This window comes from Oncorhynchus mykiss, chromosome 25 (assembly GCF_013265735.2).
Source record: "Oncorhynchus mykiss isolate Arlee chromosome 25, USDA_OmykA_1.1, whole genome shotgun sequence".
Classification (NCBI taxonomy): Eukaryota; Metazoa; Chordata; class Actinopteri; order Salmoniformes; family Salmonidae; genus Oncorhynchus; species Oncorhynchus mykiss.
This window is the reverse complement of record NC_048589.1, coordinates 20,448,922-20,464,690: the sequence shown is the minus strand read 5'-3', so window position 1 is coordinate 20,464,690 and position 15,769 is coordinate 20,448,922. Positions and strand designations below refer to the sequence as shown.

General features: G+C 42.7%; 1 protein-coding gene across 1 annotated transcript in view; it reads right to left on the bottom strand.

Annotated features, from left to right (window-relative positions):
* LOC110505559 (echinoderm microtubule-associated protein-like 5) overlaps positions 1-15,769 on the bottom strand; it is a 59,221-nt gene that overhangs the window by 35,749 nt on the left and 7,703 nt on the right. Inside the window, exons 2-3 of the mRNA XM_021584857.2 lie at positions 4,903-5,062; positions 198-296 (exon numbers count right to left, since the gene is read on the bottom strand). Coding sequence (XP_021440532.2) covers positions 198-296; positions 4,903-5,062 — 259 coding nt within the window. The remainder of the gene's footprint in view (positions 1-197; positions 297-4,902; positions 5,063-15,769) is intronic.

Sequence of the window (15,769 nt, the reverse complement as noted above, 5' to 3'; positions counted from 1 at the left end):
AAAATTCTACTCCATTAGATTAGCGTCTCTTCAGACAGAGTCTGGAATGCTAACGGTCAATCAGGCCTAACGTGTTCATGTGCGTCTCCTTCGGGCTGCCGCTCCTTCCTGGCTGCATTTCTAACTACAGTAATTGAAGAGATTGATCTAGGCCTGGTGCCTGGGACAGAGAGGGGAGGATGGTGTTTTATAGTTACCCTGTCGGTGTGGCCAGGAGCCGCTGCAAGCACCTTGCCCCTCCTCCAGTCCCACACACAGATCGTGTTTTTGGAGTCCAGACCCACCGAGACCAAACACTGCAAAGGAAACAGCATTTTATGAAAACAGAATGACGACTACAATTAAAGAAAAGAGAACATTGGCTGACAACAGTAAAAACACCAGTTTTCATGCCTCTGTCTCTGGCTGGGAGCCCATCTGTATGAGTCTGCTGGAAGGGGCTCCTATAGCCTAGTGAGTAGGCAACACCAGGAGAGGGGATGCTTATGGAAATCCAGCTCTACTCTGCTGCACTTTGCTGTGTGTGGTGGTGAGAGGCCACTTCCATCTGCCATTGAATTAATGTCTGAGCATGGAGAGAATCCATGGGAGGGGAGGATAACTACTTTAACTGTGTTTGAGAAGAAAGAAGGGTAAAGCTCCACCCCACGATGAAACATTGTGGAACTGGGGGTATTCATTCAGCAAAGAATGCAGAGATGACCTGGATCGAAAAGTCTACATGAAGAAATGTACTGACATGATTCAGAAGGTTTAGGCATGTGGATATAGGGCTCTAACTTCTGCCATTGAGGGGATTCGATTAAGCTGGGTCGGGTTGCACCGAGCTATGACTCGCTATGGGACCGGGCGAAGCCGGTGTGGGAGGCGCTCCCTGCTCAAATCGAACCGGAATCTGCGGCGCTCTGTAATATTGGTCAACAAGGCAGGAAGATGCATCATTCAGAAACATACAACATCTCTTTTCCATGAAATACCCTCTGGGGAAAGGGTTCCACATGGGACCCAATAGGGTTCTACCTGGAACCAAAAAGTGGTCTTCAAAGGGTTCTTCCATGTGGACAGCTGAAGAACCCGTTTAGGTTCTACAGAGCACCTTTTTTTCTAAGACTGTAGTTTTAATTGGGAACGTTGCTATTATCATCTGGCCAAATTGTTTTCTGCGCATACTGGTGCTAGTCTGGTTGCAAGTCTTCGAAGCTAACATTTCACTCTTTTTATGGCACATGACACAGAGTACAAGGAGTGGCATAAAAAGACTGGCAAACAGACTACACTGGTGCAACCAAATCAACATTCCAGGACGCACAGCAAAGATATTTAGTGGCGTATGTGACCAACTGGTTGCAATTAAGAGCCCTATGTGGATATTAAGGCTACTATACAGAGTTAGAGCAATGTTGTTTAGCCAATAAATATGTCAAATGTCTTAGATAAAACGTTAAATCAATTAGACATGGTTGCTTTATTTATTTTTCTGGAAGGGGCAACATAACACAGAATTCATCCACACAATGTTGACTTGAACATAGACATGACCAGATCAGTAGACGACAGAAAGAGATCAGGAGACCCAGTGAACACAGAAGCATTCCGAGCCAGAGCCGGTTATAGTTTTACAACTGTCACATCCTATCTCAATCCCTAGATGACTCTATCCAACCAGGAAAATGTATGAGGTCATTTCCATGGTCTAGCTCTGTAAACAGCGGCGGTAGAACCACTGAGGGGCCCTGTGGGAAACTCACAGAGATAAAAATGAGTCCTTGAGCCATGACATATAGATTTTTGAAATATGAGAACTCCAGCAAACACTAGACAACAAACGACTGTACATAAACCCTGATTGTCCATAAGCCCTAAGTATTACTCTGTGGAGAGTTGGCAAAGAAGCTAACATTTCAGTGGAAGGATATACAGTGGGGAGAACAAGTATTTGATACACTTGTCGATTTTGCAGGTTTTCCTACTTACAAAGCATGTAGAGGTCTGTAATTTTTATCATAGGTACACTTCAACTGTGAGAGACGGAATCTAAAACAAAAATCCAGAAAATCACATTGTATGATTTTTAAGTAATTCATTTGCATTTTATTGCATGACATAAGTATTTGATACATCAGAAAAGCAGAACTTAATATTTGGTACAGAAACCATTGTTTGCAATTACAGAGATCATACATTTCCTGTAGTTCTTGACCAGGTTTGCACACACTGCAGCAGGGATTTTGGCACACTCCTCCATACAGACCTTCTCCAGATTCTTCAGGTTTCGGGGCTGTCGCTGGGCAATACGGACTTTCAGCTCCCTCCAAAGATTTTCTATTGGGTTCAGGTCTGAAGACTGGCTAGGCCACTCCAGGACCTTGAGATGCTTCTTACGGAGCCACTCCTTAGTTGCCCTGGCTGTGTGTTTCGGGTCGTTGTCATGCTGGAAGACCCAGCCACGAACCATCTTCAATGCTCTTACTGAGGGAAGGAGGTTGTTGGCCAAGATCTCACGATACATGGCCCCATCCATCCTCCCCTCAATACGGTGCAGTCGTCCTGTCCCCTTTGCAGAAAATCATCCCCAAAGAATGATGTTTCCACCTCCATGCTTCACGGTTGGTATGGTGTTCTTGGGGTTGTACTCATCCTTCTTCTTCCTCCAATCACAGCGAGTGGAGTTTAGACCAAAAAGCTCTATTTTTGTCTCATCAGACCACATGACCTTCTCCCATTCCTCCTCTGGATCATCCAGATGGTCATTGGCAAACTTCAGATGGGCCTGGACATGCGCTGGCTTGAGCAAGGGAACCTTGCGTGCGCTGCAGGATTGTAATCCATGACGGTGTAGTGTGTTACTAATGGTTTTCTTTGACACTGTGGTCCCAGCTCTCTTCAGGTCATTGACCAGGTCCTGCCGTGTAGTTCTGGGCTGATCCCTCACCTTCCTCATGATCATTGATGCCCCACGAGGTGAGATCTGCATGGAGCCCCAGACCGAGGGTGATTGACATCTTGAACTTCTTCCATTTTCTAATAATTACGCCAACAGTTGTTGACTTCTCACCAAGCTGCGTGCCTATTGTCCTGTAGCCCATCCCAGCCTTGTGCAGGTCTACAATTTTATCCCTGATGTCCTTACACAGCTCCCTGGTCTTGGCCATTGTGGAGATGTTGGAGTCTGCTTGATTGAGTGTGTGGACAGGTGTCTTTTATACAGGTAACGAGTTCAAACAGGTGCAGTTAATACAGGTAATGAGTGAAAAACAGGAGGGCTTCTTAAAGAAAAACGAACAGGTCTGTGAGAGCTGGAATTCTTACTGGTTGGTAGGTGATCAAACACTTATGTCATGCAATAAAATGCGAATGAATTACTTAAAAATCATACAATGTGATTTTCAGGATTTTTGTTTTAGATTCCGTCTCTCACAGTTGAAGTGTACCTATGATAAAAATTACAGACCTCTACATGCTTTGTAAGTAGGAAAACCTGCAAAATTGGCAGTATATCAAATACTTGTTCTCCCCACTGTTACAAGAAACTGTTATAATGCCTAATGCATATTTACAGCACAATGGTAATAAAGAGGAAACAATTACAGTTACATAAGTAACCTTCATTAAAATGCAATGGACTCGGGGGGGCGGGGGGGGGGCGGACTTACACTTTAACACTAAGTAAATGGACATGAACAGTAATATTTAATAATTTGGTGCTTATATTTGTCCTATTTCACACAGAAATAGAATTGGAAATGTTTTTTTTTTTTCATTTCACACTCTCTCTGAGACAGCCTCGGAGAGTTGGGTCACGGCCAGGGTCTGCCATTATCAATGGCGACCCTGAAGCAATTAGGGTTAAGTGCCTTGCTCAAGGGCACATCGACATGAGTTTCACCTTGTCAGCTCGGTGATTCAAACCTTTCGGTTACTGGCCTAATGCTCTAACCGCTAGCCTACCTGCCACCCCTTTAGTTTCATATTACAATATGTAGGTGTTGTGAAGGTCTTCAACTGTCTCAGAACACTCCCCAAAAGACCTTTAGTCATTTATAAATTGGGGAACATGTGAATGAAGCTCTGCAATATTATAGCAAGAGTTTGCACAAAGAAAACAACCCCATAAGTAACTACTGTAGTACAGTTGTCAAAGCTCAGGGCCCTATACTGTTCGGTTGGCTCACCGTAACTTCACAACATCCTGTCAAACTCTGAGTCAGTGGATGTAAGTCAGTAACTACTGTAGTACAGTCGTCAAAGCTCAGGGCCCTATACTGTTCGGTTGGCTCACCGTAACTTCACAACATCCTGTCAAACTCTGAGTCAGTGGATGAAAAAGATTCCAGCCGACTCTTAAAGTTAAACCTCTCTCTCACGCTCTCACTCTCTCCCTCTCTCCCTCTGTATAGCTGTCCTGCTAATACCGCTGGTCTAATCCCAGATGTGTCATTAAGAAACACAAGCCAGCAGGCGAGCCGAGTGGGATCGCTACTGCCATCCCACAGCAGAGACAACAATCATGTAGCTGTTATATTCATCTCTTACTGAACTATTCCTGTTCATCTACAACTGTCTGCAGGGTTTTCACTTTATCTGTCACTTGATGTGGTACAATAACATGGAAATATAGCAAAGCACAGTAAAAATAGTTTGTACAACAGGAGGGATCGGTGGGATGTGGAAGGTTTACAGTGACCACTGCAGCTCAATATTGGATCCTACATTCTCTTTGAAAAATCCACATTTTACATAGAATTCACTCTGTCAATACTGATTCATGAGTAGCCATATGTGTCACTGTTTTTGTATGAGCACACAGCATGGTTACGCATATATGCGGAAGACACATTTCGGTTGGATGCATTCAGTTGTGCAACTGACTTGGTATCCCCTTTCCCTTTCCCAGAACTGTACCTGTCCATCGAGGTCGAAGGCTAGGCAGGCGATGCCGTGTGTGTGAGTGTCCTTGAGGATGGACACGGTCTGTACGGTGTAGGAATCCCACACACAGATGTAAGGCTCCTTGCCCACCTGTCCCGTGGCTACCAGCACACGCTCCGGATGCAGAGCTAAACTGTAAGGAGAGCGAGAGAGATACAGTCAGAGAAAGAAAAAAGCAGAGTGACAGAGAGTGGGGAAGAGAAAGAGAGAACTCAAAGAACCCAGCTGCACCCTCCAAAAAGAGACCAGTGAGATGATTCACAGTCTATAGGCCTAATGATCAGTGATTATCCCCCTCAGATAGCCTGGGTAAAAATAGAACGAAAAAAAGACAGAGCAGAGGAAGGCCTTGCATTATCAGAGAGTGGAAGCTATTAGCCTGAGTTGCCACGTTGGATCTGTGATAGGCCAAGGCAGGAACATGGTGAATCAGAATGGTAGCTTTAGCCCTCCTTTCGATATTATACACACACAGGGCACGGCAGGAAATAGCCTACCCAAATTCAGGATTTCTCATCCTCTAAGCTCTGCCCTTTGCCCCCTTTACAACATCATCTGGGGCTCCCAAGCACAGATACTGTAGGCATCAAAAGCAGACACTCTTTGCTCCCCCTGCTCTCCCCCTCTTCCACCGGGAAACGCTCTACATCTGAGCAACAGCCTGCAGTCTGATGCATGTAGCATCCCCCATACAGCAGCTGCCAGTCAACTTCCAGGTACGTCTGAATGATTCACAGGGCAATTCTTCCCCTGCGTTGGCCTGTTATATATTTCATAATGTGACGGAGCTCCCACCATTATAATCAGGGCACCTGTTTTGCCAACTGCCCTCCACAACTTCTAATCCTGTGTCTGTGTATTCAGAGAGCAGGCCAGAGATCAACATTCATCAGCATGCTGGGGGGTTTCTCTGGGAAACCAGCCTTCCCAGGGTCAGGAGTTTTTCATATTTTATTGTGACACTCAATTTGCATTTGAAATGCGCTTCAGAATTATTCTGCTCGCTCTGTCACAGCTCCGGAAATGGCTTTTTAGCCTGGTGGTGTAATTCCTCTATTCAGCCGTGGTGCTTTGTTAGCGATACAGATGTAGGATCTTAATCTGATCACTCTTTTGTTGCTGAGAATTTTCCTGCACCGCAGGAAATACAGATGAGCTTTGTGATTTACATAAATTCACTGAAAACCCACACTAACACATGGTGATAGTGACAGTATTGCACGTTGGGGTATGATAGTAGATGTCAGGCGCACCAGTTTGAGTGTGTCAAGAACTGCAATGCTGCTGGGTTTTTCATGCTCAAATGTTTCCAGTATGTATCAAAAATGGTCCACCATCCAAAAGACATCCAGCCAACTTGACACAACTGTGGGTAGCATTGAAGTCAATATGGGCTAGCATCCCTGTTGAACACTTTCGACACCTTGTAGAGTCCATGCCCCGACGAATTGAGGCTTTTCTGAGGGCTGAAGGGTTGTAAACTCAATATTAGGAAGGTGTTCCTAATGTTTTGTACACTCAGTGTAGTTCAAATTAAGATCATACATCTATCTGTAAGTCTGAGATGGGCTAATAGGCTTGAAGAACAGGGCTATCGCCCCACATCTCCACGTCGCCTTCACTCACTCACGAGAGGTTTACTCTTTATCTCACCCCTCGCCCTCCCTGTCATCTCCCCTCCCCAACTTCTCATCACCTCTTGTATGAATTACATAATCATATCCAAGCAGCTAAAAATAGTAGTCAGAGGAAGAGAATATGATTGGTGCTCCTTGGGATAGAGGAGATGAAAATGCTTTTCAAACTGTGTAATAGTCATCAGGTCAAGAGCACACTGATACCAATAGCATACATTCAGCAGCTTTATTCAGTACACAGATGAAACAACGAGAAGGACATCGGATCAATGAACCTTTGTATAAACATTGCACTTTGCATTGCTGAGTACAAACTCTGTGCAGGTCAGAAACAGACAAAAAACATTTGACTGTGACTCAGAATAAACTCTACATTTCCTGCAGAGAGGTTGCATTACTCTAGCCAAATAGCACTATGAATTTTACTGTCTTTGTACACAACAGACTCAGAGAATGCCAGCTGCAGGGACAGGGGACTTTCCTTTCTAAATCCGAGGGTAGAGAAACATCCTTATTAAGGAAATTCCAAGCAGTGGTCTGTGTTCTCCTCAGAGCAGCTGGAGAGTGTGTGGAGAGATGGGGAACCCGTTTACTTTTTCATTAACAGTGACAGTGAGGGTTGAGACAAGGGCATTAACCTCTCCTCCTCTCAACTCAAGCCCGTGAAGGCAGGGCTAAGCTGGGGCACACCACATCAATCAAGACTCAGCCGCTCTACTAGGGCCGCTCTACTAGTTTATAAAGATAGTACATCTCTCGACTCGTAGAGTCAGTTTTTTTCTTTACTCGATGTCCAGTCAAACCTCTCTCTTGGAGTTTTCCTTTTCCTGTACTGACATAATGTGACAAACAACTACAGACAGTAAAATAGCAACACTCCTCCCAGTCCTTCCGTCACAATGACGTCACTGCTTCTATTACATTTCTATCAGCTAATGAGATTGGGAAATCTCTGGGCTGGAGGGGTGCTGCGGTGCTCTGGTTTGATAAACGGCTGTTTGATGTGGCTGGCTTCCACCTGCCAAGAGCACTCGGAGTCCTGGCAGGCAGGCGTGTTGGGCTGGATAACTCTGCAGTCATGGAGGGTGGTGCTGGATGCCACTGCTATACAGATGTAGGATCTTCATTTTGTTGCTAAGAATTTTCCTGCTAGGCAAGAAATGCAAAAGTGTAGTGTATTTAAGTTTTAAAAAGGCTTCTAAAGTTTGTAATTTCCACTTTGAAATTTCAGACTTGATTTGACCCCCCCCCCCCCCCAAAAAAAAAAAAAAAACTAAACCCCTACAAGAATTTCCATTAATTATAATCCACATAATAATTCACATTTCCTGTTGATCAAATTAAGATCGTACATCTGTACTGTTGGGAAGAGGAAGTGAATTGGGCATGTTCAGATGAAGCAATGTAAAGCCCAGGGACAGGGACAGTGGCTCAGGGACTTGGCATGGATTATGGCCCATCATCATGGTGACAGAGCCATGGCAGGAGAAACGTCATTCAGGGCAAAGACATGGAACCATTTAACTAAAGTGTTCGATCAATGGAGTCATTAGGAAAAAGCGTTTCACTGAAGCCTGGTGTGCGTGCTTGCATGCGTGTGTGTTTATTTCGTTTCACAGTAAGTCTGATAATTGTATAAATCTTAATTGATCCCTCTCAAACAAGAATTGTTGCAACTCAATTATATTGACATGGCTAATAAAGGAACAAATTATGCTTTCAAAAATCGGCAACTACATCAGCCTATCTTTCTTGAATCCAAGTCCCTACATTTGTAATGACTTCACTCAACAACAAAAAAATCAAATACAAACATATTTGTCTCTTGATTGATAGAGTAGAAAATGCATATTAAAGGTCTATTAAAAAGGGATATGATGACGTTTCACAGCCAAACACACACACACACACACTCACTCACAGACACATCACTTGTCACAACATGGCTAGCTTCCAAGTCAGTTTTGATCCACACTAATGCAGCAGTCACCTTGTCTGCTCTTGTTCAGGATTATAAGGAAGTATAAGATTAGCACATTTTTAAAAAGTATTTATCTTTCTTGGCTTTTAGAAAGCTTATTTAATCTGTCCGCCAATATTACACCATGGCTGTGTTTACACAGGCAGCCCAATTCTAATATTTGTTCCCCTAATTGGTCTTTTGACCAATTAGATCAGCACAAAAAAAGATCTGCTGTGAAAAGATCGGATGTGATTGGTCAACAGACCAATTAGTAGAACAAATATCAGATTTTGGCTGCCTGTGTAAACACAGCCAATGTACTGCACCTGTCTGTCAGTGGCGAGGCAGCTCCAACCTATAAATACAAAAGTGGCAAAATTGAGTTTTTCCTATTAATTGAGATCACAGTTTGTTATGCTGTTATCTGGAACCAAGACCATATTTGAGCTTTGTAGCAGCACTAACCAAGATAAGCAGCTTTGGATAATGAATGAATGGATGACTGTAGTACTAGTGTACTCATTGGGATTTTGAACAGGAGTGTGCCAACCAGGATGCAGAAATGAATAGCCAAGCTGATGAGTGTGTGCTGGAAAACCATGAGCAAAAGGCTTATCCCCAGCTATTATCGTCACAGTAATAAGCTAAACCGCATGCATGACTTCACACTGACAACATGTTCATGCCGTGTTTGACCGAGCATAGGTTCACCACATGTTACACACACACTATGCCCTGCAAACAAAAGGTATCAATAAGACGTCCCCGGAACGTCAGGAGATGTGTCATGGTCCCCTGTTTTCTTGGATGTGTGGTTTGTGTGTGTGTGTGTGTAATATATCTATATATATATATATATATAGCACACCAACCCTAATAACACATTACATTTCTACTGCACAACTACATCTCTATAACCTAGATACAACACAGTGCACATTCATTACCAATGAAGACTAGGGACCTCATCTTAAAAGAGCACAGCAAGCAAATGTCTCAGAGTGCACGAAATCGAGTGTGGCTGGATCAACTGTCACTGTGTGAGCATACTTAAAATCTGCATCTCATCATATCAATAACAGGGACAACCCATCTGAAGTCAGAGAGAAGTGTTAGACAGATGTGTCAGACATTCCTGCTTTCAAGCGAACGCTTGCGTCAAAAGGAGGGAACAGCCTCACGCAAAGTCCTGCTAATAAGATCAGGGATTCCAGAAGAGTTGAAATAGATCGCTGGTTTGGTGAAACAGAGAAATGAGGCAAAGCGAGAGTGAGTAGGTTGCTTAGAAAGGCTATAAATACTACACATCCTCAGACAGACGCAAGCAGTCCTGCTGCACCCTCTCATTGATACTATTAGAATAAAGAACATCACGAATCAACACAGATTTGGTGTTACATGAGAAACTAGTGAATCCAGGTGCACATGGTTTACATATGGACATGGCCACACAGAGCACAGAGAGTAGGGATGAATAGGAACGTAGAGAGAAAGAGAGGAAGAATTACAGCAAGACAAGACAGAAAGACAACAAGTAACAGTGGTGATTTGTTTTGAAACTTCATTTAAGCTGGGGGTCATGCTGATGTAATAGGGTAATATTCAACAAATATTCATATTATATACAGTTGATGTCGGAACTTTACATACACTTAGGTTGGAGTCATTAAAACTTGTTTTTCAACCACTCCACAAATTTCTTGTTAACAAACTATAGTTTTGGCAAGTCGGTTCGGACATCTACTTTGTGCATGACACAAGTCATTTTTACCACAATTGTTTACAGACACATTATTTCATGTATAATTCACTGTATCACAATTACAGTGGGTCAGAGGTTTACATACACTAAGTTGACTGTGCTTTTAAACAGCTTGGAAAATTCCAGAAAATTATGTCATGGCTTTAGAAGCTTCTGATAGGCTAATTGACATAATTTGAGTCAATTGGAGGTGTACCTTCAAAATCAGTGCCTCTTTGCTTGACATCATGGGAAAATCAAAAGAAATCAGCCAAGACCTCAGAAAATAAATTGTGGACCGCCACAAGTCAGGTTCATCCTTGGGAGCAATTTACAAATGCCTGAAGGTACCACGTTCATCTGTACAAACAAAAGAACGCTAGTATAAACACCATGGGACCACGCAGCCGTCAGACCGCTCTCCTAAAGTTGAACGTACTTTGGTGCGAAAAGTGCAAATCAATCCCAGAACAACAGCAAAGGATCTTGTGAAGATGCTGGAGGAAACAGGTACAAAAGTATCTATATCCACAGTAAAACGAGTCCTATATTGACATAACCTGAAAGGCCACTCAGCGAGGAAGTAGCCACTGGTCCAAAACCGCCATAAAAAAGCCAGACTACAGTTTGCAACTGCACATGGGGACAAAGATCGTACTTTTTGGAGAAATGTCCTCTGGTCTGATGAAACAAAAATAGAACTGTTTGGCCATACTGACCATCATATGTTTGGAGGAAAAGGGGGAGGCTTGCCAGCCGAAGAACACCATCCCAACTGTGAAGCACGGGGGTGGCAGCATCATGTTGTGGGGGTGCTGTGCTGCAGGAGGGACTGGTGCACTTCACAAAATAGATTGCATCATCAGGTAGGAAAATGATGTGGATATATTGAAGCAACATCAAGACATCAGTCTGGAAGTTAAAGCTTGGTCGCAAATGGGTCTTCTAAATGGACAATGACCCCAAGCATACTTCCAAAGTTGTGGCAAAATGGCTTAAGGACAACAAAGTCAAGGTATTGGAGTGCTCATCACAAAGCCCTCAAACCTATAGATAATTTGTGGGCAGAACTGAAAAAGCCTGTGCGAGTAGGGGGCCTACAAACCGGACTCAGTTACACCAGCTCTGTCAGGAGGAATGGGCCAAAATTCACCCAACTTATTGTGGGAAGCTTGTGGAAGCCTACCCAAAACATTTTACCTAACTTAAACAATTTAAAAGGCAATGCTACCAAATACTAATTGAGTGTATGTAAACTTCTGACCCACTAATGTGATGAAAGAAATAAAAGCTGAAATAAATAATTCTCTCTGACATTATTCTGACATTTCACATTCTTAAAATAAAGTGGTGATCCTGTCTAACCTAAGACAGGGAATTTTTACTAGGATTAAATGTCAGGAATTGTGAAAAACTGAGTTTAAATGTATTTGGCTAAGGTGTATGTAAACTTCTGACTTCAACTGTGTACACCACATACCTGACTCCATTTTAAGGATATGCATATTATTGTTACCATTTGAAAGGAAACAGTCTGAGGTTTGTGGAAATGTGAAAGGAATGTAGGAGAATATAACACAATAGATCTGGTAAAATATTATTTTTTTAAACAATGTTATTTTGTCTTTTTATGTACCATCATCTTTGAAATGCAAGAGAAAGGCCATAATGTATTATTCCCATCCCAGCTGCAATTTAGATTTTGGCCACTAGATGGCAGCAGTGTATGTGCAAAGTTTTAGACTGATCCAGTGAACCATTGCATTTCTGTTCAAAATTAATAACTTTTCATGTTCAAAACTGTGCACTCTCCTCAAACAATAGCATGGTATTCTTTCACTGTAATAGCTACTATAAATTGGACCAATGCGTTAGATTAACAAGAATTTAAGCTTCTGCCAATATCAGATTGATCTATGTCCAGGGAAATTTTCTTGTTACTTACTTAATCATGCTAATTGCATTAGCCTACGTTAGCTCAACCCTCCCTTGGACGGGACACCGATCCCGAAGATTAAGTTACAAGGCAATACTAACATTAACAAAGCATACTTATAGGCATATTCTGTAGATCCCAAGGTTAACTTACAAGACAAAGTATGGACAAAGACATGCCTATTAGACCAGAGAACTAGAAGTCTAGGAAATGAGAATTGATCATACAACCTTCCTCCATGGACAGGATACAAGAGAGAACAACAGCCCTTCATATCTGAAGGTGTAAAACCAACCACCATTGACCAATCAAACGATACTAAGTTTACAGTAACCTAATCACCCACGCCCAATCTCCCCACGGTGTCACAGCATCTAAAGGCCTGTGTGCTTGATTAGACCAATGTAAATAAGATGTGGTGTCCACATCACCAACAAACTATCATGGTCCAAACACACCAAGACAGTCGTGAAGAGGGCACGACAACACCTTTTTCCCCTCAGAGACTGAAAGGATTTGGCATGGGTCCCCAGATCCTCAAAAAGTTCTACAGCTGCACCATCAAGAACATCCTGACTGGTTGCGTCACCGCCTGGTATGGCAACTGCTCGGCATTCGACCGCAAGGCGCTACAGAGGGTAGTGCATACGGCCCAGTGCATCACTGGGGCCAAGCTTCCTGCCATCCAGGACCTATATACTAGGTGGTGTCAGAGGATGGCCCCAAAAAATTGTCAAAGACCCCAGTCACCCAAGTCATAGACTGTTCTCTCTGCTACCACATGGCAAGCGGTACCGGTGCACCAAGTCTAGGTCCAAAAGGATCCATAACAGCTTCTACCCCCAAGCCATAAGACTGCTGAACAACTAATCAAATGGCTACCCAGACTATTTACATTGAATCCCCCCCCCCCCCTACTCACTGTTTATTATCTATGCATAGTCACTTTACCCCTACCTACATATACAAATAGCCTCGACTAGCCTGTACCCATGCACATTGACTCAGTACCGGTACCCCCATACATTGACTCAGTACCGGTACCCCCTGCACATTGACTCAGTACCAGTACCCCCTGCACATTGACTCAGTACCGGTACCCCCTGCACATTGACTCAGTACCGGTACCCCCTGCACATTGACTCAGTACCGGTACCCCCTGCACATTGACTCAGTACCGGTACCCCCTGCATATAGCCTCATTATTGTTTTTTTATTGTGTTCTTTTTTTACTTTAGTTTATTTAGTAAATATTTTCTTAACTCTATTTTCTTAAAACTGAATTGTTGGTTAAGGACTTTCACGGTAAGATCTACTACACCTGTTGTATTCGGCGCATATGACAATATAATTTGATTTTATATTTTAATTTAAGTTCACCTTGTACAGATACAAGTTACCATCAGAGTTCAACTCAGAGGACAATAATCAACAATGACACTAATATACAGTGCCTTGCGAAAGTATTCGGCCCCCTTGAACTTTGCGACCTTTTGCCACATTTCAGGCTTCAAACATAAAGATATAAAACTGTATTTTTTGTGAAGAATCAACAAAAAGTGGGACACAATCATGAAGTGGAACGACATTTATTGGATATTTCAAACTTTTTTAACAAATCAAAAACTGAAAAATTGGGCGTGCAAAATTATTCAGCCCCTTTACTTTCAGTGCAGCAAACTCTCTCCAGAAGTTCAGTGAGGATCTCTGAATGATCCAATGTTGACCTAAATGACTAATGATGATAAATACAATCCACCTGTGTGTAATCAAGTCTCCGTATAAATGCACCTGCACTGTGATAGTCTCAGAGGTCCGTTAAAAGCGCAGAGAGCATCATGAAGAACAAAGAACACACCAGGCAGGTCCGAGATACTGTTGTGAAGAAGTTTAAAGCCGGATTTGGATACAAAAAGATTTCCCAAGCTTTAAAACATCCCAAGGAGCACTGTGCAAGCGATAATATTGAAATGGAAGGAGTATCAGACCACTGCAAATCTACCAAGACCTGGCCGTCCCTCTAAACTTTCAGCTCATACAAGGAGAAGACTGATCAGAGATGCAGCCAAGAGGCCCATGATCACTCTGGATGAACTGCAGAGATCTACAGCTGAGGTGGGAGACTCTGTCCATAGGACAACAATCAGTCGTATATTGCACAAATCTGGCCTTTATGGAAGAGTGGCAAGAAGAAAGCCATTTCTTAAAGATATCCATAAAAAGTGTCGTTTAAAGTTTGCCACAGCCACCTGGGAGACACACCAAACATGTGGAAGAAGGTGCTCTGGTCAGAGGAAACCAAAATTGAACTTTTTGGCAACAATGCAAAACGTTATGTTTGGCGTAAAAGCAACACAGCTCATCACCCTGAACACACCATCCCCACTGTCAAACATGGTGGTGGCAGCATCATGGTTTGGGCCTGCTTTTCTTCAGCAGGGACAGGGAAGATGGTTAAAATTGATGGGAAGATGGATGGAGCCAAATACAGGACCATTCTGGAAGAAGACCTGATGGAGTCTGCAAAAGACCTGAGACTGGGACGGAGATTTGTCTTCCAACAAGACAATGATCCAAAACATAAAGCAAAATCTACAATGGAATGGTTCAAAAATAAACATATCCAGGTGTTAGAATGGCCAAGTCAAAGTCCAGACCTGAATCCAATCGAGAATCTGTGGAAAGAACTGAAAACTGCTGTTCACAAATGCTCTCCATCCAACCTCACTGAGCTCGAGCTGTTTTGCAAGGAGGAATGGGAAAAAATGTCAGTCTCTCGATGTGCAAAACTGATAGAGACATACCCCAAGCGACTTACAGCTGTAATCGCAGCAAAAGGTGGCGCTACAAAGTATTAACTTAAGGGGGCTGAATAATTTTGCACGTCCAAATTTTCAGTTTTTGATTTGTTAAAAAAGTTTGAATTATCCAATAAATGTCGTTCCACTTCATGATTGTGTCCCACTTGTTGTTGATTCTTCACAAAAAAATACAGTTTTATATCTTTATGTTTGAAGCCTGAAATGTGGCAAAAGGTCACAAAGTTCAAGGGGGCCGAATACTTTCGCAAGGCACTGTATATATATATATATATATAAATCAATTACACAATACATGAATGGCAAACACAAAAACAGAAAAACACAATCATATGAAATGTCGTGAAAATACTTCTTAAAAATATCTCTTAGACACCGGAGCTTGTAAATTCAATCTAGACTTTATTACAAAGTAACAAGCCGAGCTGGACCATGGAACAACTGTTGGTCCCAGACTAAGAGATCCCTTTATATACCGTTTCAGTTTGACACAACATACATAGTCATCCTCTTTATGTATATGATCCCCGTATTTTGGTATTCTGCCACTTATTTTTTCCTAATATTACTTCGTCTGTCTACGACCATCTTTACTTGGTTTCTCTTCCCCTTCTTGGCACATACTTCAGGGCATTAATGATATTGGTGGCGTAACCATAGCAATGACACATGAAAAAATACAGACATTCAAAATGCAGGTGTATGCCCAAGGACACCCACAGGACTAGGCAAAGGCCTCCCTCA